The sequence below is a fragment of the Astyanax mexicanus genome, chromosome 22 (assembly GCF_023375975.1).
Source record: "Astyanax mexicanus isolate ESR-SI-001 chromosome 22, AstMex3_surface, whole genome shotgun sequence".
Taxonomy (NCBI): Eukaryota; Metazoa; Chordata; class Actinopteri; order Characiformes; family Acestrorhamphidae; genus Astyanax; species Astyanax mexicanus.
Window position 1 is genome coordinate 13999037 of NC_064429.1, and position 24126 is coordinate 14023162.

The window sequence follows — 24126 nt, forward strand, 5'->3', positions numbered from 1 at the left end:
CGCGACAGTAGCTGAACTCTGCGGTAAAGAGCTCCACAGGACAGTTACGCAGCTCCGCAGGACAGTTAAAGAGCTCCTCAGGACAGTTAAAGTGTGCTGCAGGACAGTTAAAGAGCACCGCAGGACAGATAAAGAGCTCCGCAGGACAGTAGGTGAGCTCCGCGGTACAGGTAAAGAGCTCCTCAGGACAGTTAAAGAGCGCTGCAGGACAGTTAAAGAGCGCCGCAGGACAGTAGGTGAGCTCCGCGGTACAGTTAAAGAGTGCTGCAGGACAGTTAAAGAGCGCCGCAGGACAGTTGCTGAGTGTCGCGTGACAGCAGGTGAGTGTCTCGGGACAGTTGCTGAGTGTCGCGGGACAGTTGCTGAGTGTTGCGGGACAGTTGCTGAGTGTCACAAGACAGTAACAACAGGACAGGGACAGTTTTTGCTTGTACTGCCTCTCCAGAATACATTGTAAGTAGGGGTGGGCGATATGGCCCTAAAATAATTTCACAATATTTCATGGTATTTTGACGATAACTATACTCTTTTCGCGGTACAATACACTACTGCAACAAAAAGAAACATTTTTATCAGATATGTAACAGAAGTCAATGATTCTTAATGTCATGATACTGATCATGCACTCCAAATATCTCCATATATCCAGGATTAAAGTAAAATAAATGATACTGAACAGATATAATCTGTCTCTAGTAGATATATAATAAAAATGAGAACAGTGTGAATTTTTCTTTTGCTCAAAACAGTAAAAAAGTTTTTTCAGGTTATAATATCATTCACAGTATTAAAAAATGTTGGGGATATTATTGCGTACGATACGATAACAAACAATTTTCAATTTTTTTTTTCAAATCTTCAAAAAGTGTTAGTTAAGGAAGAACGGGCTGGGTATGATCCACATATGCATAAACATTCTGGAAGATTAAAGGATGAGGCTGACATTTATGTTTTTAGGCTTTAGGCCTTCAAACTTAATAAGCTACAGTGTGCAATGGTTTGAAAAGTGAAAACTAAGATGCTAAAGTAAAGTATGTCTTTCCACCTCTACAATTTTCAGTCCAAAAGGGGCCTGCAAAAATAGTGCATTTTGCAGTGAGAAAGTTCAGTGAATCATGCATGTCCCAATGCATTTCGGTGTTTTTTAGTTATATGTACAATCCAAACACATTGCATTAGAATACTGTAGGTGGGAAAAGGAAAAGTGCCATTGACCAGCTCATACACAGAAATAGCTTATCTGTAATTATGTAACCAGCAGCACTCAGCCAGCATGTCGGCTCTTGTTTCATTGCGCAGGTTTTGTTTGACAGTCTGAAGTTCACTGCTGCTGCACTACAGCCCAATCATCTTAATAGGGCTGTAAAACTGTAAAATAATATGATCAACACACCTTGATCATTTATCTTGCAAATTTGCTACATCATGTTCAGTACTGAGATCTGTCAACATCAGGGGTCAGTGAGTGAACAAGTACGGTTTTTGCTGTCTCACTTTTGTTGTTGTGTATCAGCCCTGAATGAGCTGAGCCGGAACTGTACTGTATCAGGTTACTTCCTCTCTCTCTTTAGTTCAGCTACAGCAGCTGGTGTGACGAGTTGTGTCTTTCGTTATCTGAGGCTATTGATGGGTCGGTGGTGAAAAGACTGTATTTTTTACAATAGATGGACTGTAACTTTATTCACAATACATTTACTCATATTTATATTTACTTGCTGGTTAACACAATTTGAAATAGTTGCACATGAGCAAACGTACATGACATTTGTCTTCGTCCCTTTAAAATGAAAAAGACTGATTTTATTAAAAGCAGTTCTGCCACTGCCAAATAAAAGGTACTCAGAAGCCCTATCTGGATGGGATACGTTTCTCAGGGGGTTCTGGAGTAATTTTCTCTTTTATGTTGGGTCCTCTGTGATTTTATTTTTCGTCTGGTATAACCATGTGTGTGTTTTTCTCAGACGTCCTTTGAGAAAATTACAGGCTAAATTATCTACTGTTTTTAGCTGAACTCCGTATTCGTCTGGTAATTTTAGTCTCGTCTGGACTCACATCTCTGAGTTTCGTCTCCTCGCGTTTGATAAAATAGTTATTTGCCCACTGCTAAACAACGTAATTACATTTGGGTGGTGTTTCCACAGAGATCCACGTAAACACAACAGCGAGTGGAAAGGGAGGAGCTACTGAACTGTGACCGAGAAAACCAAAAAACTCACTGACAGGATAAGTTTCTCAGGGAGACGTCTGTGAAAAATATTTCACACTTCTACTCAGTGATAAAACTCTTGCGTCCGGGCTGCAATTGAAAAACAGGAGGACCAGTGAGTTTTTTTTACTTTCTTGGTCACATGACATCGCGTTCAGTAGCTCCTCCATTTCCACTCGCTGTTGTGTTTATGTGGAAGTGTAATTATGGTGTGTAGCAGTGGACAAATAGCTATTTTATTAAACGTGAGGTGACGAAACTCAGATGTGACTCCGTACAGGACTAAAATTACCAGAGGACCACAGAGTTCAGCAAAAAACGTAGGTAATTCACCCTGTAATTTTCTCAGAGGACCTTCGTCTTTTTTTGCAGTGTGGTTTTGAACGCGAAACCTGGATTTTTATGGACTTGAACTATGCCGTATTTAGCGACAAATCAACAAATATTTATTTGGAATCTTATTAATGATTCAATCCTTCCTTTTTTGGAGCAACAAACTGGCCCAACTGCTGGAAAGGAAAGCCATCGCATACCACTAGTTACCACTGGTAGTGAAAAGGGAGACACTAACAGCCTGATATCTCTTTTGCCGCCCTTTATTATGCCTTGCAGAAACACAACACAACAACAGGAGGGGCTAAACTGCTGACTATAGGTGATTGGATGTAAATGGTTACTGATTTTAACCATCAAAGCAAGGCCCAAAACTTTTGTTATTCTGATTGTCTGTTGTTTTCATCTTCTTTATCTGTCACATTTTTTTTTCTGTCTATATAATATTAAATGAACATAAAAGTATGGGGTCACATCAATGTCAAAAGTTGGGGGCGCAAAAATACCAGGTGAAAAAAATTAACCAGCATGTTTTAACATTTTGCGTGTGTAAATTAACTTCTTGGGCGGCACAGTGGCGCAGTGGGTAGCACTTCCGCCCCACAGCAAGGTTCGATTCCCGGCTCGGGTGACCCGGGTCTTTCTGTGTGGAGTTTGCACGTTCTCCCCGTGTCTGCGTGGGTTTCCTCCGGGTTCCTCCGGTTTCCTCCCACAGTCCAAAGACGGCATGTTCAGGCTGATTGGAACTTGATTGAAATTGCCCCTTAGGTGTGAGTGAATGTGTCTGTTTGTCTGTCTGTGTCCGTCTGCCCTGCGATGGATTGGCGGCCTGTCCAGGGTGTATCCTGCCTTCCGCCCGATGCCTGCTGGGATAGGCTCCAGCACCCCCCCCCCCGCAACCCTTCACGGATTAAGCGGTTGACAATGAGATGAGATGAGATGAAATTAACTTCTTGTGAGCGCAAATGTGAAGCTCGTGAGCAAAAAGAAGGGAATTGTGTCTTGGGATAAGACAATGAATAGATCTTTAATTGATTGGGTAATATTGACTCCCAGGTAGCTAAAACCATTAAAAAATGTACAAAGGGGTAATACAGAGTTAGAATTAAGTGTGTCTATATTGTTTACAGAAAGCACACACTTTTTGAGAAGTTAACTTTATAGCTGGAAATTTTACCGAAATGTTGGAACATTTTTATGATTTGAAATGTAGAAGATGCGGGTTCTGATAAAAAGAAGATTAAGTCATCAGCATAAAGAGATACTGTATATTCTGTTCCTCTTCTATGTATGCCTTGAAAATTATTAGTTGTATTTAGGAAAATTGATAAGGATTTAATAGCGAGTGCAAATAAACTTAGGCTAAGGGGGCAGCCTTGTCTAGTAGCTCTGAAGAGGGGGCAATAATCTAAATTCAGCCCATTTGTAGATACAGAAATTTTGGGCACCCCTCTAAATCTTAATCATTTTTAGTTCTAAATATTTGGGTATTTGATATATCTAATAACTGATGGACACAGTAATATTTCAGGATTGAAATGAGGTTTATTGTACTAACAGAAAATGTGCAATATGCATTAAACCAAAATTTGACCGGTGCAAAAGTATGGGCACCCTTATCATTTTATTGATTTACTCCTAACTACTTTTTACTGACTTACTGAAGCACAAAATTGGTTTGGTAACCTCATGGAGCTTTGAACTTCATAGCCAGGTGTATCCAATCATGAGAAAAGGTATTTAAGGTGGCCAATTGCAAGTTGTTCTCCTATTTGAATCTCTTTTGAAGAGTGGCATCATGGGCTCATCAAACAACTCTCAAATGATCTAAAAACAAAGATTGTTCAACATAGTTGTTCAGGGGAAGGATACACAAAAGTTTTCAATCCTGAAATATTACTGTGTCCATCAGTTATTAGATATATCAAACTGAAATGGCTGTTGCAAACATCTAAATATTTAGAACTAAAAATGATTAAGATTAATAGGGGTGCCCAAACTTTTTCATATGACTGTAGGTAGCAATTGAACCCATGATATCAATTTTTAGGCCAAATTGCCTCAAAACGGCAAACATATATGGTCATTACGGATCTGAGGAAAAAACTGAGTCAACTGACGCGCCAGAAGTGAACTTGTCCACATAGTCTGAGGAAGGCTTGTTCTGCTTTATCTGTAGATAAGAGATTATATTCTGATTGGAGTTTGATAAATTTTTATATAGGTGTGGAGAGAGGGAGATTGAGTATTGTTGGTCAATTATATTTATATCAGCAATAAGCTCAGATTGTTTACTAGTTCTGAATTTCTTAAACATAGTGGAGCGGGAAATTATTTCCTCTTTAATAACAACCTCAAGAGTTTCCCATATAGGTGAAGGAGAAACTGTATTACGTTTATTTTCCAAAATAAAGTTATCTACTGCATCTAGTGCATCGCTGATGGAAACACAAAAGGAGTCATCTACTAATAATAGGGTATTCAATTTCCAAGGGGGGGCACCTCTTATAAGCTGAAGGCATCATCAAATCTAGAGACAGGGGAGTGTGGTCAGATTCCACTATAGTCTTTTCTTGAGTAAGAATGATGAACATGAAAAAAAAAATCAGAAAGGTCTTCATGCCCGGATAAAAAGAGCGCCATGGGTCTTTACAGCATATCTGAGAAGTGAAGGTTGACCATGCCTGAGCAAATTTTCCTATAGTTGATGTTTTAGGGTTTGAACGATCGAACGCTAGATCAAGCACTTAATTTAGATCGCCTCCAAAAATTGTCTGGTACGTGTTTATGCCGGGAAAAAATTTGATTTTGTGTGCAAAATTAACGTCATTTTAGTTAAGGGCATAAATGTTCATTAACAATACCAGTGTATGGAAAAAGTGACCCAGCAACTATTATGTATCTTCTTTGAGGATCCGAAATTATTTTATGAGCTGAAAATAATACTTTTTTATGTATCAGAGTAACAACTCCCCGACTTCTTGCAGAAAATTGAGAATGAAATATTTGGCCTATCCACGGCTTTTTAATCAGTTATGATCAATATTACTTAAGTGTGTTTCTTGTAGGAATATTATTTCTGATATTAAGGATTTTAAATGTGCAAATATCCTAGCTCTTTTAACAGGACTAATTAACCCCTTAACCTTACAACTCATAAAACGAGTAATAACTTCCTCTTGGTTCGGTTTAATATTAATTCTTCTATGATTTGACCGTGATGAATCATACCAAATTTAAAGGTAGAGTGGTGGACGACATAAACAAAACCGTACAAAAATAAACATCAGTTTTTCTACATTTTGTCCGTTTGATTCTTAAACCAAATAGAGAGCAGATGAAGAAAAAAAAAAGGCTCATTTTTTGGTTTAAACACAAGGAAACGGATTCAGTCCGAATGTTCTTTCTCGGTTAATTATTTTAATTATGAAGAACGGGCATGGTTTAATCATGCCTCCTACCACATTGGTTAGTCTGAGAGTGTTTTACTGGGCTTTAAAAACGTGGACAAAAATACTGCCCCAAATTTGCAACATGCCAATTTGTAAAATACACTGTCATTGTATCATGCCGCTGTGTTTAGTATTCTATACTGCATCATGCATCATACTGCATCATTCTTTTTTTTTTTCTATTTTTTTCCCATTTTCTCCCCAATTTACACGGCCAAATACCCAACCCACTCATTAGTGAGTGATGCCCACTAGTGATGCACTAGTGATGCCCCAACACACCAGGAGGGTGATGACTAACACATGCTTCCTCTGATACATGTGAAGTCAGCCACTGCAGCACGCTCGGAGGAAAGCACAGCGGCTCGGCTCCGATACATCTGCTCACAGACGCCCTGTGCTGTGGACATCACCCTAGGAGTGATGTGGGGAAAGCACACATCAGCTTACAGATCAGTTGTGTTCCCTCTGAGTGCCAGCAGCTTGATGGAAAGCTGCATTAGCTGGGGTTCGAACCTGCGACCTCCCGCTCATAGTGGCAGCGCTTTAGACCTGGCAGCGCTTTAGCACTGACTGCTGCGCACGCGGATTTATTAAAGTCTACTGTCTGTAAGAGTTGCTCTGCAGCGAAATTTTATCCCAGGCCTTTTGAATCCTTTGGATCTATGAAGCTTGAAATATTAAAAAGTATCTGTATTGATATCGGCAATACTGGCCTAGCCAGTGCTATATCTTTATAACTAAGGCTGTATCTCTAAAAAAAAACATTATGTCCTTTGAGTTTTAGAGCTGTAAAATTGACTGTGGGAAAGGCAGGTAGGCATTTCTGCTGTAGTGCTGTTAGCCAGTCAGAGGTGATATATTTGCATGTATGAATATTCATGAGCAAGAGCCAAATCCTGTTTTTCTTCAGAGACCTCTAATTCAGTAATCTAAAGCAGGGCTAAATAGAAACACCTGAGCACTTTTTTTTTCCCACAAAAACAGCTCAAATAGCATTCATTCATAGTAAAGACCTCACATAGACATTTTAAAATGAATTAAAAAAAGATGGAATGACACCTTTAAACATACAAATCACTGTAACATTGGAGTGAAAATGAAAAAATATGTCTCCACACACACACGTCTTTCCTCTATCCTGCCATACCAGAAACCCCCTATGTACTTTTTATTAATGGTTTTAACGTTACATATCTTGCTTTTGAAATTAAGTCAAGGTACAAGACACTATTCTTAATAATAAAATGTATAAAAAAAGTTATTTTGTGTGCACATATAAACATGTACTTTCCTGGGGAAATGCCCTATATACTCGTGTATATTTGTATGTATGTTTATTTAAATGAAATAATTATATATTGTAATGCAGAAACAAGTTTTATTGTTTAATTGAAATATGAACAACACACAAAAAACTTACAATAATAACTTACACACATTTTCTTCTCGCGCATGCGCAGTAGTGACTGGAGCTCTGTCCGCCATTCTGAGGGGCGGCGCTGCGGACTCTCTGCGGGGGCTGAATCCCGAGGCTCCAGCTCTGTAAATAAGTGTGTGGGTTTCTGCAGCTCCGCAGTTCCTGACTCCAGCAGGACCTGTTGTGTGACTCCGCCATGCTCCGCGCCGCACTGACCCGAGCCTGCCCGCTCCTGCCCGCCGCTCCCCGGCTCGCAGCCTGCCGCTACTCCGCTGCAGCGATCCCCGCTCCCAACCCGCAGCCCGACGTCCATTATAACAAGGTACAGACAGCGTTCATTACTTACAGTAAATAACATTAACCATGTTAACTACCCTGCAGCAGCTCTGAGCTCCTCCTGCAGGCAGAATTCTCAGATTTTTAGTCATTTTTATATTAACTTTAACTTTAGACACATACTTTACCTTATATTCTCAGATACAGAGATATATGGTAGTGTGGAGAGTAGTTACAGTTACAGTTTAGGACCCAGAATTGAGCTGTGGGCATGAAATAGTTATCTGCTTATCTGATTGTCACGGTGGAGTTTCTGTGCAGAGAATTAAAGCTCACAGTCTTTTCTCACAGTGATCCCAGTCTGGAGAACAGTATAAGATTATAAACTGAATTAAACTTTCTGTATTACAGCTCTTCATTAACAATGAGTGGCATGATGCCCTGAGCAAGAAAACCTTCCCCACCATCAACCCATCTACTGGAGAGGTCATCTGCGAGGTTGCAGAGGGAGATAAGGTATGTAAGCTATGTGTGTGTGTGTGTGTGTGTGTGTGTGTGTGTGTGAGTGTGTGAGTGTGTGAGTGTGTGAGTGTGTGTGTGTGTGTGTGTGTGTGTGTAAGTGTAAGTGCGCAGATTGTTTTTCTGAAGCAGTTCGCTTGTGATGAGAACACGATCTTGTCTCAATCCAATCCACCTATCAAATATACTTCTTTTTAATTGAGCTAAACTGCTAATAAGGTGCAGTTTAATCCGAATAATATAAAACAATCCGTGCAATGGGCAGGGTAGATTACAGCAAAAGTTGGGGTGAAACTTGGTGGCGAAATTAATTGCACAAAAAAAAAATGCTACTGATTCCAAATTATTCACGTGCGTCATACACACACACACACACACACACATTTATTTTTATTTTCTACATTCTAAATAAACACTGAAGTAATTCAAACTATAATGGAACACATAAGGAATCATGTAGTAACTTAAAAGTGTTAAACAAACCAAAATAGTCTGGTGCTCTTATCTGGGGAGCTGTTAACCTGTGATTTCTGAGGCTGGTAACTCTAATGAACTTATCCTGTGTAACACAGGTAACTCTTGAGCTGCATTTGGAATCCCTCCCTATTACAGAAATAGTGCACTATATAGTGTGTCGCCGCGGTAATGTTGGCAGACGCCTCAGTGCCGAACAAACAAAGATTGTGATGCCCTGGATGTGAAAAGCAGTCATCCAAGCAAGAGGTGCCTACTTTAAAAAATATAAAATATAAAACTTTAACACTTTTTCATTTACTAAAAAAAAACCATATATTTTTCTTCATAGTTTGGATGATTTTACTATTAGTATACAATGCAAAAAAATGACTGAATTTAAGGTGTGTCCAAACTTGTGATTGGTACTGTTTATAGGGTCAAATGGGGCAGTTAAGCTATACAGCTGTAGTTTACAGTAACATTTTTTTTTGCATGATAGGAAAAAAATAAATATAGAAAATAGACTTTGCAGCATGCTGCACAATATGTATGTGCAATAGTCAATATGTGCACAGTGGTGGGTTATATCTGAACAGTTTCATGTTTTATTTTACTCCAGTCTTTGATACACAGAGGTTGTTATCAATATTAGTAGAGCAAAATATATTTTTCCCTGTATCGTTTAGCCCTAGTTTGCAGTTATATGAAGTGGCATAAAAAAGGAACCTTGTTAGCACTGATACGTTAAGATGCGTTTATGCCTAGTGTTAGTATAATGCTTTTGTTTATTATAAAGGTAACATTTATATTATTGTTTGACTGATGCTGTTAGAAAACATTGAAGACGCTGTTATGGTGTCTCACTTCTCTGTATGTCTGCTCTTCTCTAAGGCGGACGTGGATAAAGCAGTGAAGGCTGCCAGAGATGCCTTCAGGCTGGGGTCTCCATGGAGACGAATGGACGCATCGAGGCGCGGGGTGCTCCTGAACCGCCTGGCTGATGCTGTCGAGAGAGACGCCGGCTACCTGGCTGTAAGTAACCTCTGGTTTATGCTTTATGAAGCAGTATTTAGTTTTAGGACGATTTCTGGACTGAAAATGTATTTTCAGTGTGTTTAGTTTCTTTCTATGTGGTTAAAGTCAAAGTACTCTTTTACAGTAAACTGATTGAGGTAAGCATGTTTAATTACACAAATTTGGCTACAGAACAATATCTCATCCCAGCCTATTCGCCCTTGACTTACCCAATTCCCAGAGTTTTTCACAGCTTAGTTATAGGGCCAGTGATGTTCTAGATTTGAATTGTTGTTCACATGACTGAATTATGTGGAGTCAGAGGTTAACATTTGTATGTATTATCTACAGCTCTGGAAAAATTAAGAGACCACTTCAGTTTCTGAATCAGTTTCTCTGATTTTGCTATTTATAGGTATATGTTTGAGTAAAATGAACATCGTTGTTTTATTCTATAAACTACAGACAACATTTCTCCCAAATTCCAAATAGAAATATTGTAATTTAGAGCATTTATTTGCAGAAAATGAGAAATGGCTGAAATAACTAAAAAGATGCACAGCTTTTAGACCTCAAATAATGCAAAGAAAACAAGTCCATATTCATAAAGTTTTAAGAGTTCAAAAAATCCATATTTGGTGGAAAAACCCTGTTTCATTTTTATGCATCTTGGCATCATGTTCTACTCCACTAGTCTTACACACTGCTTTTAGATGCTTTTTTTATGCCACTCCGGGTGCAAAAAAACAAGCAATTCAGCTTGGTTTGATGACTTTTGTGATCATCTTGGTTATATTCCAAAGTTTATTAATTTGGTAAAATAAAAGAAACTCATCATTCTTATTTTTTCCAGAGCTGTAGTATCAAGCTGTGTTTGATGTCAGCTTTGCACAATAAAACAAATGTTGCCAACAAGTAGTGAGACTTTATATGCAGCAAATTAGTATTGCACAAAGTGCATTCCTGAGATTTAAAAGAATATATATATATATATATATATATATATATATATATATATATATAACATTCAGGGTGGCTGCTGCTATGTTTTTGGATATGCAGAGCTGGTCATGTAGGACTGTGTCTGGCACAGTAATAAGATTACAAAAGTCTGGCCTCTCTAACAATGCAAATTAGTTCTGCTTTAGAGATTTATTTCATGCTGATACAGCACGCGTGGACAGTGATCAGTCTAGGGCTTGCCCATGCATGTCTCTGTATGAAAAGGATATAGTATTAAAAAATAAAAAAAACAGTAATTTTATCCACTTTATTTTTAATGATTACAAGTAGGAGGTCATCTACTTCCAATGAGTTGTATTTTAGGCTGAGTTAGAGGAAGTATCGTTATCACAAAAAATACCAGTAAATATCATGATATTATTGAAGGGCCATATTGCCCACCCCTAGTATTAGTTAAAAAATAATTAAAGTGTTGTGGGGCTACATATAACTCTCATCTATCGCCACCCAAAGAAAAGAATTTGTTGCTATAAAAGTGCTACATTTATAGCCACCCCATGTCCATGTGTATGCTCCTACCATCGACAAGGAAATCGACACCTAAACATCCTTACCCAGCACAGCACAGGTTATGAAGATCCAGTGAGTTCTCCCTGCACAGATAGATAAATCAGCCATATTGATGTTTGGTTGCACCTTTAACCATAAACACAGGTTATCTTTTAGTGGATAAAAGTTTTATTGTGTTTCAGAGCCAGACAGTTTAGCTAACTGATTTTATGATCAGTGTCCACAGCAGTAAGTTACTTTTTATGGTGCTTATACTTTGAATGTATAGGATCATAATCCCTTTGATATGATATGACTAAAAATTCAATTTAAAAGTGCAAGAACAAACTCTGAATAATGCACTTCTTCTTGCAGTCTTCGTGTACGATATCTTAAGCCCTTGTTTTATTTGAGGTCAGAATTTAAACTGTCTGGGATAAAGCGCTCTGTAATCTTGTCTAATTTGTGATTATGCAAGTTATGCTTGGCAGCAACTACTAATGTTAGCCAAAGGTGATATTTGTTTAGGATATATATGTACAGAGCTGGAAGGATTATGACATTGTAAAGTGCTACAATAACAAAATAAACAGTAAAATACCAAAATGATTCAGACATGTCTAACTTAGAATAGTTTTACTGTGCTAAAGAGAAGAATGTGTCTCTGCTTACAGGCTAGGCTACTCTCTTTAATCATAATGACAGATCTCTGAGTTATGTAACTAAGGACCATGAGGGAGTCAAATCTACAGTGGTCTGTTTCCTGTGTTGAAAGAACTGTTACAGTGTATGAACTAAATGTTTTTGCCTGTTCATAGGGCAAAAGGTCTTTAACATTGGCCCTTTTACTTTCATTAGAATTAAAATTGAAATTATTCTCTTACAGCAAATTAGGCTTCTTAGCGTAATTTGTTTCTCGATATTTGACATGAAATAGCACTTTTATTGACTACTGCAGTCTTAGAATGGTTTAACCCCTACATGACCATCGTCTTTAACACATACTAGAGCACCCTTTTGCTCTTGTGACCTTCTGCAAACAAGATGCCGTACCAGGTTCCAGCTTCTGGCATCAAAGCTTCTGAGAAACCTTAGCACATTCCTCATGGACAGTGGCGTCCAGTTCACTGATGTTCTTGTATTTGTGTGATGCGCTCTTCACATCGCAAAGATTTTCTATAGGGATCAATGTTAGATGCCAAGACTTCAGAATCTTCCAGGACTTCTTCTGAAATCAAGTCGTTCTGTATTTGATGTATGCCTGGGATCAACCTCCTGTTGGAAGATCCAGTGAGACCCAATCTTCACCTTCTTTATAGAACGTTTTCCCAGAAGACGTCCTAATTAGGGATTTACAGATGTCGGAATACTGGGCTGATTCAGATATCCGAAATACACACTTATGTACAGAGAGACTAGACAAAAGAGATAAAATTAGCTTAAATCAAAGTATTTGCAAATTAGCTTGGCCAGTGTCGGCCAATTGGGGCAGTGCGCTAGGTCCTTTTCCAGCATACAATAAATACATCAGCAAACGTTGGTTTAAAATGTTGTGCCATGTGAACCAATACTGATATAATTCCAATATCATTGTGCATCCCTAGTCCTATTATATTATTATATTATATCCACAAATTTCCAGTGGCATAAGAAACAAAGCAGACCCAGATATTACTAAGGCATCATCATGCTTGACTGCACGGAGTGTGTTCTTTTTAGCTATATTTTTTTCTTCCTCCTCCGGATATACTGCTGATACACAAGCACAAACAGTCCCAGATTTAGAAAGCTACGTCTCTGGTCTCCAGCTTTGATGTCGCTAGAGACCAGATCCATATAAGGAATGTGTGTTTGTGTGGGAGATGGTGAAATATCACTATCCAAACAAAGCCAGAGTCAAACAAAGCATGACTTGCAATTTGGCTTAATTAATTTCTCATTAAGCTTTTTATTGACAGGAGCTGGAGACTCTAGACAATGGAAAGCCGTTTTCCGTGGCCTACTCTGTTGATGTGCCCATGGTGGTTAAGTGCCTGAGGTAAGGCCTGATGTTTTGCAGCAGCTACACTAAATATAGGATCACATTTAAATTGCAAATTTGTGTGATTGTGTTGTAATAACTAGTAGTGTTAGTGCCAGATACTGAATACACGTTTATTTCCCAGGCTCAGGTTAAGCCTGTTTTTCAGTCTAATATTTTATTAAGTATTTTAGTAAGCCTTTTAGGTAGCAGAATTGATTTTTGGGATTTGTAAATTAGTTACCAATTTTTTAATAACCTGTATTTTTAAATAAATAAATATTGAAATATGAATTAATAAATTTTAATCCAAATCAATCAAAACCAGACCTCTTATGGGTGAAAACATTCCATTTAAATAGAAGCGAATGGGAAATGGGAACGGACTTACCTTTAAACAGCCTGTCAGCACCACTCTTCTGTATGTATATATATATAGTGTGTGTGTGTATATATATATATATATATATATATATATATATATATATATATATATATATATATATACATACAGAAGATATATATATACATATATATATATATATATATATATATATATATACACACACACACACATACATATATCGTTTTATATGCTGAAACGAGATATGATTCAACTCTTTCTGTGTTGGTTTTGTATTCCAGTTTGTTAAAATTTAGAATGTTGCAGGATCATAGAAACTTATGTTGCTTGTCTTTTTTGAAGCGTGGTACGGCTTTCGTAAAACAGACGTTTTTATTCGTTTTTTGGGCCACTTTTGAGAGGCAAGGGGGAACAATTCAGGAGAAATTTAAACTAATCTAACAGTGATATAAAAATTAGTGGGTAGAAGATTTTAAAACTCTGTACTTTAATTGGTCGGCTGAAAAGGATTGACTGCTTTAGGATGTTGGATAACTCTAGCTTAAAACATTCTCCCTACAGCCACTGGGACTGTAAAGAATCCTAATACCCGTAAAGATATGGTCCATTGAGTTAGTTTGCTAAAGCACAGAAGTGTAACCCAGCCCCACATTGATACTGATACAGTCATCAAGCTTAATAGCTTGATTCCAACTGCTATTATAATGCATTTAATGTGGCAGGGTTAAGTGCAACAGAAATCTGGTTTGTGGTTTTCTCTTGTGTACGTTCTCTTGCCGAGGTAACACCAATGTTCCCATAAGCAAAGCATTCATCCACAGTGTGCTCAGAGCTAACAGGCGTTTTTAATGTGAATCTACCAGAAGAACTGTAGCATGTGATTCTTATTGACCATTCAGTGAACATGTTCCATCACATTAACATCACATGTTTTAAAGAGTAGAGTGTATTGTTATTTTTTTTTTACAATAAAAAATACTTAGTTAGCAATTCACAACTCCATGTTAATCCACCGATGAACTGAATCTTTAATTCCTCACTACCCCTTATACAGCCCACTACTTCAGTAATATAGTAACAGCTCTCTGACAGTGCATTTCTAATGTTCCTTTGTTTGTTTGTTTTGCAAAAGGGTCTATTTCTATGTTTGAAATGGAATACATTCTGTAGTAGTCCAAATAAAAAATGTGTTTGAGTGTTTGATTGTGTGTTTGCTTTTAGCTTTGGGAGCCTGCTGAGTCATATTACACCAACATTTACAAAGCAAACAAAAGCTGAGAACACAACAGCTGATTTCAGTTAATGCAGCGTTTTGGTTAATGCATTTAGTTTTAGTTAATGAAGTGTTTTAAAATGCATTTAGTTTGAGTTAATGCAGTTGTTTTGAAATGCAGCGTTTTTTAATTTTATTTAGTTTTGATTAATAGATTTTGTTTTGGTTAGGCAGCATTTTTTTTAATTGCAGCATTTTGGAATTCATTTATTTGTGGTTATTGCAGTATTTTTTTATTGCAGCATTTTTAAATGCGTTTAATTTAAGTTAATGCAGCGTTTTTGAAATGCATTTAGTTTTAGTTAATGCAGCGTTTTTAAATGCATTTAGTTTTAGTTAATGCAGCATTTTTAAATGCATTTAATTTTAGTTAATGCAGCGTTTTTGAAATGCATTTAGTTTTAGTTAATGCAGCGTTTTTTTGTAATGCGTTTAATTTAAGTTAATGCAGCGTTTTTGAAATGCATTTAGTTTTAGTTAATGCAGCGTTTTTAAATGCATTTAGTTTTAGTTAATGCAGCATTTTTAAATGCATTTAGTTTTAGTTAATGTAGCATTTTTAAATGCATTTAGTTTCGATTAATGCAGCGTTTTTGAAATGCATTGTTTTAGTTAATGCAGCATTTTTAAAATGTATTTAAGTTTTAGTTAATGCAACATTTTTGAAATGCATTTAGTTTCAGTTAATGCAGTGGTTTTAAATGCATTTAATTTTAGTTAATGCAGCGTTTTTGAAATGCATTTAATTTTAGTTAAAGCAGCGTTTTTGAAATGCATTTAATTTTAGTTAATGCAGCGTTTTTGAAATGCATTTAGTTTTTAGTTAATGCAGCGTTTTTAAATGCATTTAGTTTTGGTTAATGCAGCGTTTTACATAATGCTTTTTTTCTTGTGAATTTTCAGCATTCGTTTGCTTGGTAAATGTTGTAATTGACTCAACAGGCTGCCTTATTTAGCACCACATAATGCAAAAACATGACAGAACGGGTAATGGTACTGTTAAGCTGTTAGACTCAATTTCTAGTGAAAATTGGTGCTTTTACCACAAATGCAGTTTCTGGGAGGGGAATCATTACTGTGTAGTTTACACTGTGTAGTTTACACTGCTTTGGTAGTACACAAGGGTGTGTGTCTGTTTTTCAGTTGTGGTAATGGTGTTTTGCAGGTACTACGCTGGCTGGGCAGACAAATGGGAGGGTAAGACAGTTCCCATTGATGGTGATTTCTTCTGTTACACCCGACATGAGCCTGTTGGAGTGTGTGGCCAGATTATTCCTGTAAGTGTGCACCACAAAACTTTTGCTAACATAATTGTATCTTGCCTAGCTCTTTATTAATGAAGTATTGCTTCCTTAATATTCACTTATTTTATTTATTTCATACACTGTGCTGCAATTGGCAGTGGAAAACTAGAGGATTTATTTTGTTTTTACAAAGTAGCAAAGGTTAAATATTAAGTTTAGCTTGATCATTAAATCAAGGATATTTTTGGTCATTATTACATAATCTGGCTAAGTGAAAAGTGGATTACATTGCAAGATTTAGCTGTACAGTGTGTTTTTGTTTGTCATGGGGGGAAAAAGCTGGAAACAGGAGTGGAAAAGGTCTTGGTCACTGAGCTAGAGAAAAAGATAAGGAAGCAAAGTAAAAACAGAATTTAAAAAAGAAAATTCAGAGTTCAAAAAACAAGTTCAGAGTTTATTTCAGGACGACTGTGTTGTAACCTTTATTTATAAAATGTATTTTTGTGTGTGGAGTAGAATATTACTATTGTATTGTACTTATTAAATGTCTGTTGCTTCTCATTTGTGCTTCTCTTATTTTTTTTGCAGACACTGCTAAGTGTTTTTAATATATTGCTTTCTCTCTCTCTCCCTCTCTCTCTCTTTCTCTCTCTCTCCTTCCTGCTATAGTGGAACTTCCCTCTGTTGATGCAGGCGTGGAAGCTCGGTCCTGCTCTGGCAACTGGCAACACCATAGTCATGAAAGTAGCAGAACAGACGCCTCTCACTGCACTCTACGTGGCCAGCCTCATCAAGGAGGTTTGATGCTTTGATGCTTGCATTCATTACTGCACCCTAACCCAGATAAATAAGGACAAACCTTCTGCAGCTATGCACAGTATATTAAGGATGTCCTAACCCAGTCAGGAAAGTAAATAAGACTTTAGAGTCTGCATATTGAACAATAACCTGGCAACAATGTCACATCTGAAACATAAATATGGCATTGAGAGCAACCAATTTTTGGAATATCTACAACTTAGAGCAATAATAAACTCAAAAATGAAGGACAAAGCAAGGCTAGAATAAACCAATTAAGAAAAATCTCAATATCTGCTTTTCAGACAAAACTCTCTCTAAAATGTACAGGTTTTTATCTCAGTTAGATCAAACAGTCTCTGTACCAACAAAGAAATGGGAAGAAGATCTCTCAACTACTCTCACCACCGATTTCTCAAAAACACATTTAACATGACTAATAATATTAACCTCCACTTTATACAATATAAAGAAATTCACACAGACAACTACATGCACGCTTGTCCACCCATCAAACATCAAACCCCCCCCCCCCATCCCCATCCCCATCACTCTGTCTGCTGGGAGATGCTTCAAACACAGACCTACACCAGGAGATTAACAGAGCACTTTTGTTGGTGCTAACCATCACCTAAAAAAACATCCAAATTGGAAATTAAAGGAACACTTACTCATAGAACACACAGAAATGGGAAAATATCTATTAAAAACAGAATTCAGTAACACACATAAAAATTATCAGCACTAAACAACGTTTTACATCAGTGACCTTATCAGCTCTCACAAACAGATCAACACAGTCTCCACATACAAAGCAAAAATAATTATTTGCATTATTTAGTTTATATATTTTTATAGCTGTTCTGTTCTATTTGTTGTTTCTTAATATTTGTCTTTTTACTTGCTATATTTTCTTTTCTTTTTATTAACACTAACACTAATGACACTTAATTGGTCCTCCAAAGAGGTGGGGAGGTTGTGGCGAGCCCAAAAAAAAAAAGAGTCTGCAATGTGGAAGTACTTTTATGGTGGAGCATAAAAACATAATATAATATCTGAAACTAAATAAAAAGTTTTACTTTTTAAACCAGTATTAAGCAGTTAACTAGCAGTTTACCGTGGGGATGTTAAGACTAAGGCTAATGATGATCCTGTAGAAATGTAAAATAATCTTCACTTTTAAACAGTAATTTCATATCAGTGGTCAACAGATATCAGAGTGTGTACTACTACACATGCACACACACAGTATCTCATTCCACCACCGTTATTTAAAATGAGAACATAAACCAGAACACTCACATAGCCTTGGTGGTAAAATGATTAAATGCATAGATCACAGATAACATCACTCACTTTTGTTTTTTAACTTTCTTTATTTCCCTTTTCTTCTTTCCTTGTAAACCTTTTAGGTGGGCTTCCCTCCTGGTGTTGTGAACATCATCTCTGGACTGGGTCATACAGCTGGAGCTGCCATTTCTTCTCACATGGATGTGGACAAAATTGCCTTTACTGGCTCCACAGAGGCAAGAGTTTTAAATTTGCTCTCATTAATGATTTTGGGACGTAGTCCTAGATAATATTCTAATTCTAATAAATTACATAACATACAAAATAACATTAAATAAAATGTAGCAAACCGATTAGTTCCCCTTCTAATCCCAGCAGTAGCCTGGGTTTAATCATAGTCATCACATTACATATACTAGTGCAGTTAAAAAAAAAAAGAATATCATTAAAAAGTTACTTTATTTCAGTAATTCAATTCAAAATGTGAAATTCATATATTATATAGATGTATTAAACACAGAGTGATCTATTTTAAACATTTATTCATTTTATTGTTGATGATTATGGATTACAGCCAATGAAAACCCAAAAATCAGTGTCTCATTACGAAGTACTTTTGGCAGTGTGGGCAGTGGGCCAAGTCCTGCTGGAAAAGGAAATCTGCATCTCCATAAAAGTTGTCAGCAGAGGGAAGCATGAAGTGCTGTAAGATTTTCTGCACTGACTTTGCACTTGTCTCTCAACCATCACTGACCATCAGTATATTCTGCATTTCATTTAAAAATCAAGGGATGTCATCTGCAGGTGTTGATCCACTGTGTTATATCAAGTCCAAAATCTGGTCTTATATAATATTCTAATTTTCTGAGGTGCTGATTTTTGGGTTTTCATTGGCTGTAATCCAATGAAATCCAATGTATCTATATAATGAGTTTTACATTTTGAACTCAATTACTGAAATAAAGTTACATTTTTATTGATATTCATTTTTTTAATGCACTAGTACAGTGAGGAAAATTATTTATTTGTTCCCTGCTGAATTTGTAAGTTGTAAGTTACAAAAATGTAGGTTTTATGGTAGAACAGAAGAAAGGCACAATATCAACAAAAAATAGGAAAAAAAACATTAAATAAAACTTACAAATTAATTTGTGATTTGATTAGATAAAATAAGTATCTGATCCTCAAGCGAAATGTGGCTTAGTACTTGGTAGAGAAAAATCTTATTGGGGATTTTGGCCTACTCATCTTCACAGAAGTGCTTCAAATCCTGAAGATTTCCAGGATGATTCTGGGCAACTAGAACTTTCTGCTTCCTCCACAGATTTGAGATTAAGATTTTTTATTGATATTCTGTTGATAATCTCTCTTAAAATAAACCTATCATAAAATTATAGACTGTTTGTTTCTTTGTGACTTTTCCTACTGTAAGTAACTGTAAGTAGAGATGTGATTCAATTGTAACTTTGCTGCTATACTGATGTACATGTTCTTTCATTTCATAGGTAGGTCACATTATCCAGCAAGCTGCTGGCGCAAGCAACCTGAAGAAAGTTACTCTGGAACTTGGAGGGAAGAGTCCCAATATTATTTTGTCTGATGCCAACAGTAAGTACATCCTCTGATCAAATGCCATCATTTTTTATGTATTTTTAAAAGTGAATTTCTTTCTTTTACAAAAAAAATAATTTATGAATTGCCATGAATATAAAAAAGTGAAAAGTGAGAGATTTGCTGAACTTATTATTTTTTTTTTTTGCACTGACAGTGGAGGAAGCTGTGGAGCAGGCCCATATGGCCATCTTCTTCAACATGGGTCAGTGCTGCTCTGCAGGCTCTCGTACCTATGTGCAGGAGAGCATCTACAATGAGTTTGTGGAGCGTAGTGTGGAGAGAGCAAAGAAGAGGGTGGTGGGGAATCCCTTTGACCTTAAGACTGACCAGGGTCCACAGGTATGATGCCTTAGTGGCAGCAAAATTAGCTATTTAATTTAAATAGCATTTAAGGGTAATTTGGCCAAAAATCTAAATAACTGAATCTGAAGTGACACGATGTGGGGGTGCTAAGCTAACACTAAATTAGCCAGTCCCTTTAAGTTCACTCCACCCAGAATTTAATTTAGTTTAGAGCACAGTAAAAACAAAATAATGTAAATTTTTAATAAATCTTTCTGTTCATGAGGCATTTTTCTATATTTAAAATATAAACTAGAGCCCACAAATTGGTCTTCTTGGGCTTGAAAATTAATATGTGCTAAAAATCTCAGTGATCTTAAGAATGATATCTCAGGTACAAGGTTGTCAGGAACTAGAAATCAGGGACACTACCGACTTCTTTAAAAAAAAAATACATATTCATATACATTTTCACCCCAATTTACAAGCCCAATTATCCAACCACTCATTTTGACTCTATATCAATGGGATCTAAAAACACAGCTGTAAAACCAGTGTGCCATATCTCATGTTGTATCCAGGCTCGAGCTGCCCGACTGGGCACCAGCAATCTAGAATTTATTAAAAGAAACTCTAGCTGGCTCGAATCCTGTTCATGCAGTGTGCCATCAGCTGCTAAAGCCCTGAGAGAGCACAATTGGGGGCGTCAGAAATAAGTCGCTGCCCTTTCCTCTGAGCGCACTGTGATGCTACTCGGCAATGCTGCATCAGCAGCAGATTGAAAAGAGGCGGTGGCTGACTTAGTATCGGAGGAGGCACTCCCATTTTTTATTAGAGCCTCCTTTCCTTACTTGTACAGTTTTCTCTAATAAATGTAATTTTTCACTCTAATATTGTAAATGCTTACATATGTGATTTTGTTTATCAACGAACATCTTATTTTTTGTTAGGGAGTGTATACAGTATATTTATATTTTTGAGAAAATCTTACTCGAATCATGCAGTGTTAATATTTCTCATATGATCCTTAATTCTACTGCTTCTTTATTAAATTTGACTTTTATTATAGGTACACATTGGAATTAGTTGTGTAAATCTTCATATGAAATTTCTGATTTCTTGACTGAAGGTCGATGATGAACAGTTTAAGAAGATCTTGGGTTACATCAGCAGTGGCAAGAAGGAAGGTGCGAAGCTGATGTATGGAGGTGGTGTGGCTGCAGACCGTGGTTACTTCATCCAGCCCACTGTATTTGGAGAAGTTCAGGACGACATGAAAATTGCCCGTGAAGAGGTATGTTTTTAAAGCTAATTAAAACCAAGCTTGTTTTATTGCTGTCAATACAAAATAACTGCAGTCATGTTCAAATGAAGGTTAATATTTGGTTGAAATACTGAATTTAACTTTGTGTGTGTTTTAGATCTTTGGGCCAGTAATGCAGATTCTGAAGTTTAAGACTATAGAGGAGGTGATCGAGAGGGCCAATGACACCAATTATGGGCTGGCTGCTGCTGTCTGCACCACTGATATCAACAAAGCACATTACATCTCTAACAGTCTCCGTGCTGGAACAGTCTGGTATGTCAGTAACGGGCCAATAACACTTGTCTCTCAGCAGTTACCCAACACTTGACATTTCTTTTCTGTTTCTGAAGCTGCTTTTCCATGTTTTTTTGCTAAATTCTGCTCTCCTGCCAGAATTTGATGCACCCTTTTCTTCTGTATTGTTTTATTCTTTTGTATGAACGGTTTATGGTGGCCTTTCTCAACTTCCTGTATTGATCCAAAAGTCCAAACTACCAGAAAAGTGCTTCCCAGTGCAAACAAACAGGACCATGGGGCATATATCAAAATTTGGTTCCTTTGGTCTGGACTGTGGAACCTTTCACACCTGCTATTATTGTTTGGACCAAATAAAAAAAGTCCATTGGTCCAGACCAAACAAGTTGGTGTGAAAGCATAATATGATTTAAAAAATGTAGAAATTAATGTTTTTTTTTTTTTTTTTGCTACAGCATTAGAGGGTTAAATAAAGCTCTGTTAGACGGCGATTCCCTTAATACAAAGAGGGGTAAACTGTCTGGTGTGTTTTTGGGATGGTGGGAATTTTATTAAAACTGGATAGCAAAAACTAAATGTATCTAATACTGTTTCTGTAGTCGTTTTTTCCTACAGTTTTCCTATTTTTATTTATTTTATTTTTTTTTTATTAACAGGATTAACTGCTACAATGTGTTTGGAGTCCAGGCTCCCTTTGGTGGCTACAAGGCCTCAGGTACTGGGCGTGAAATGGGAGAGTATGGCCTGGAAGCGTACACTGAAGTCAAAACTGTAAGTAACCCTCACTTTCTCCTTGTGAATGTATAAAACATTCATTAAAAAGTAGTGGTGTCTATCGATTAAAAAATTTAATCTGATTAATCACAACAATATTCTGTGATCAACTGCGATAAATCGCATTTGTTCTTCTTAAGATAATAGATATTTAAATATAAATAAAAGAACAAATGTAAGAAATATAAAATGCTATTAAATTTATGTTAGTGGTGTCAATTAAAATACAGGTATATACTTGTATGTTTGAGGGGAGATAAAGCCAACATGGGGCGCTGGAATAAAGAATGCAAAATAAATTGGATAAAGGAAACTCTTAAATTTTTCTCTTTATTGTAAACATCTCAGCTTAGTTTTAAGGATTTCTGAATTTTAAGCATGAGCGCCATACGAGCAGCGGGACGTACCCACTGAATTAGTCGTAGGTGTGGCGTTCTAACGTGTGCACCCCTGCACCGCACATATTGGTGGTGTAATTAATTTGCATTAAAAAAATTATGTGTTTCCAGCGGTCTAAAGCGCTGCCACTATGGCTGCCTCCTTTCCTCCGAGCATTTGGTGGCACTAAACAAATGAACAGGGTAAATCTGCGGTTGATGTGTTCTGTGAAACTGACACCAGTAAATCCATAATTCCTGCTTCAGTAACACAGATGCTTTGAAATATTGAGTAATGCAAAATCACAGTATTGTGCTAGCATCTTTACTTTAGCCAGTGTATTGTGATATCATATTGTGAGAAGCCCTGTTATTCCCACACTTACCCACAGTATCTTACCACTAAAACACAGCTTAAACATGGTGACACATGGTGATTCATTATACTTCTGACCTTCTCAGAACAAGGCCACATGCACACTCACTGTATGTTCTGACACATTTCCTGTTGTTACTCCCAAAGAAAATCATATGTAGTGTTGTAGAGTGCAGCTAGCTGTACTCACTCACCAACGAAGGTAAATGAGTTGAGATTAACTGAACATTTTTGTTTAAACTCTGTGTCCACTCACTATGCACTGTTGGGTAGGAGTGTCTAATAAAGTGCACAGTAAGTGGACACTTTAAAAATATGCAAAAATAAAATACTGAAGGTATGCAGTTCATAATGATAGAACTACAAAGTGCTCCTATAGAAAGCTGATATGATGGAGCAGTGAGCATAGAAACAAGAAGATGGTCATTGTGTGTGTGTGTGTTGTATAAATAGAAAGCTGATATTAATGTAAATGTTTTAGTGATTTTTTTTTTATTCTTTTTTTTTTTCCTTACAGGTAACAACTAAAATCCCCCAGAAAAATTCCTAAATGGCATGCTCCTGCTCTTCAACTCTGCGTGAAAAGCACACAGTATTAGCACAGAGCTTTTTCTTAATCATTCTGTGTTTCATACAAATGAACGACGCACATGATCTCTTCGAGAGATGTTTAAATGACGTATAAAACTGTTCCTTAACTAAAGCTCTAAGAGGATCTGTATTTTTGTAATCCCCAGTTTCAAAGCACATTTTTTTTTAAATAAAAAAATGATCATTAAAAAAATAGACTGTTAGAGACATTTATTTACCATGATCATTTCTATATAATTTCTATATAAAAAAATATATTCCATATTCTGTTGACATTCTTTGTGTTCCATTTTGATAGAGTGAGCTGATTTCTACGCTGGTGTTGACTGTGTTGCTGCACCGTTGCTTTTCTATAATAAATGCTTCAAAGCATA

The 24126-nt window shown here is 36.8% G+C and overlaps 1 protein-coding gene across 1 annotated transcript; it reads left to right on the forward strand.

The window, feature by feature from the left end:
• The first annotated feature begins 7491 nt into the window (after nt 1-7491).
• Nucleotides 7492-24126, forward strand: LOC103036383 (aldehyde dehydrogenase 2 family member). The gene is made up of 13 exons (XM_022685560.2): nt 7492-7733; nt 8099-8203; nt 9554-9694; nt 13147-13226; nt 16011-16122; nt 16759-16887; nt 18300-18413; nt 19683-19785; nt 19946-20130; nt 21203-21367; nt 21495-21652; nt 22291-22405; nt 23679-24126. The coding sequence occupies exons 1-13, from the start codon at nt 7608-7610 to the stop codon at nt 23709-23711; spliced, it is 1566 nt and encodes a 521-aa protein (XP_022541281.1). The 5' UTR covers nt 7492-7607; the 3' UTR covers nt 23712-24126.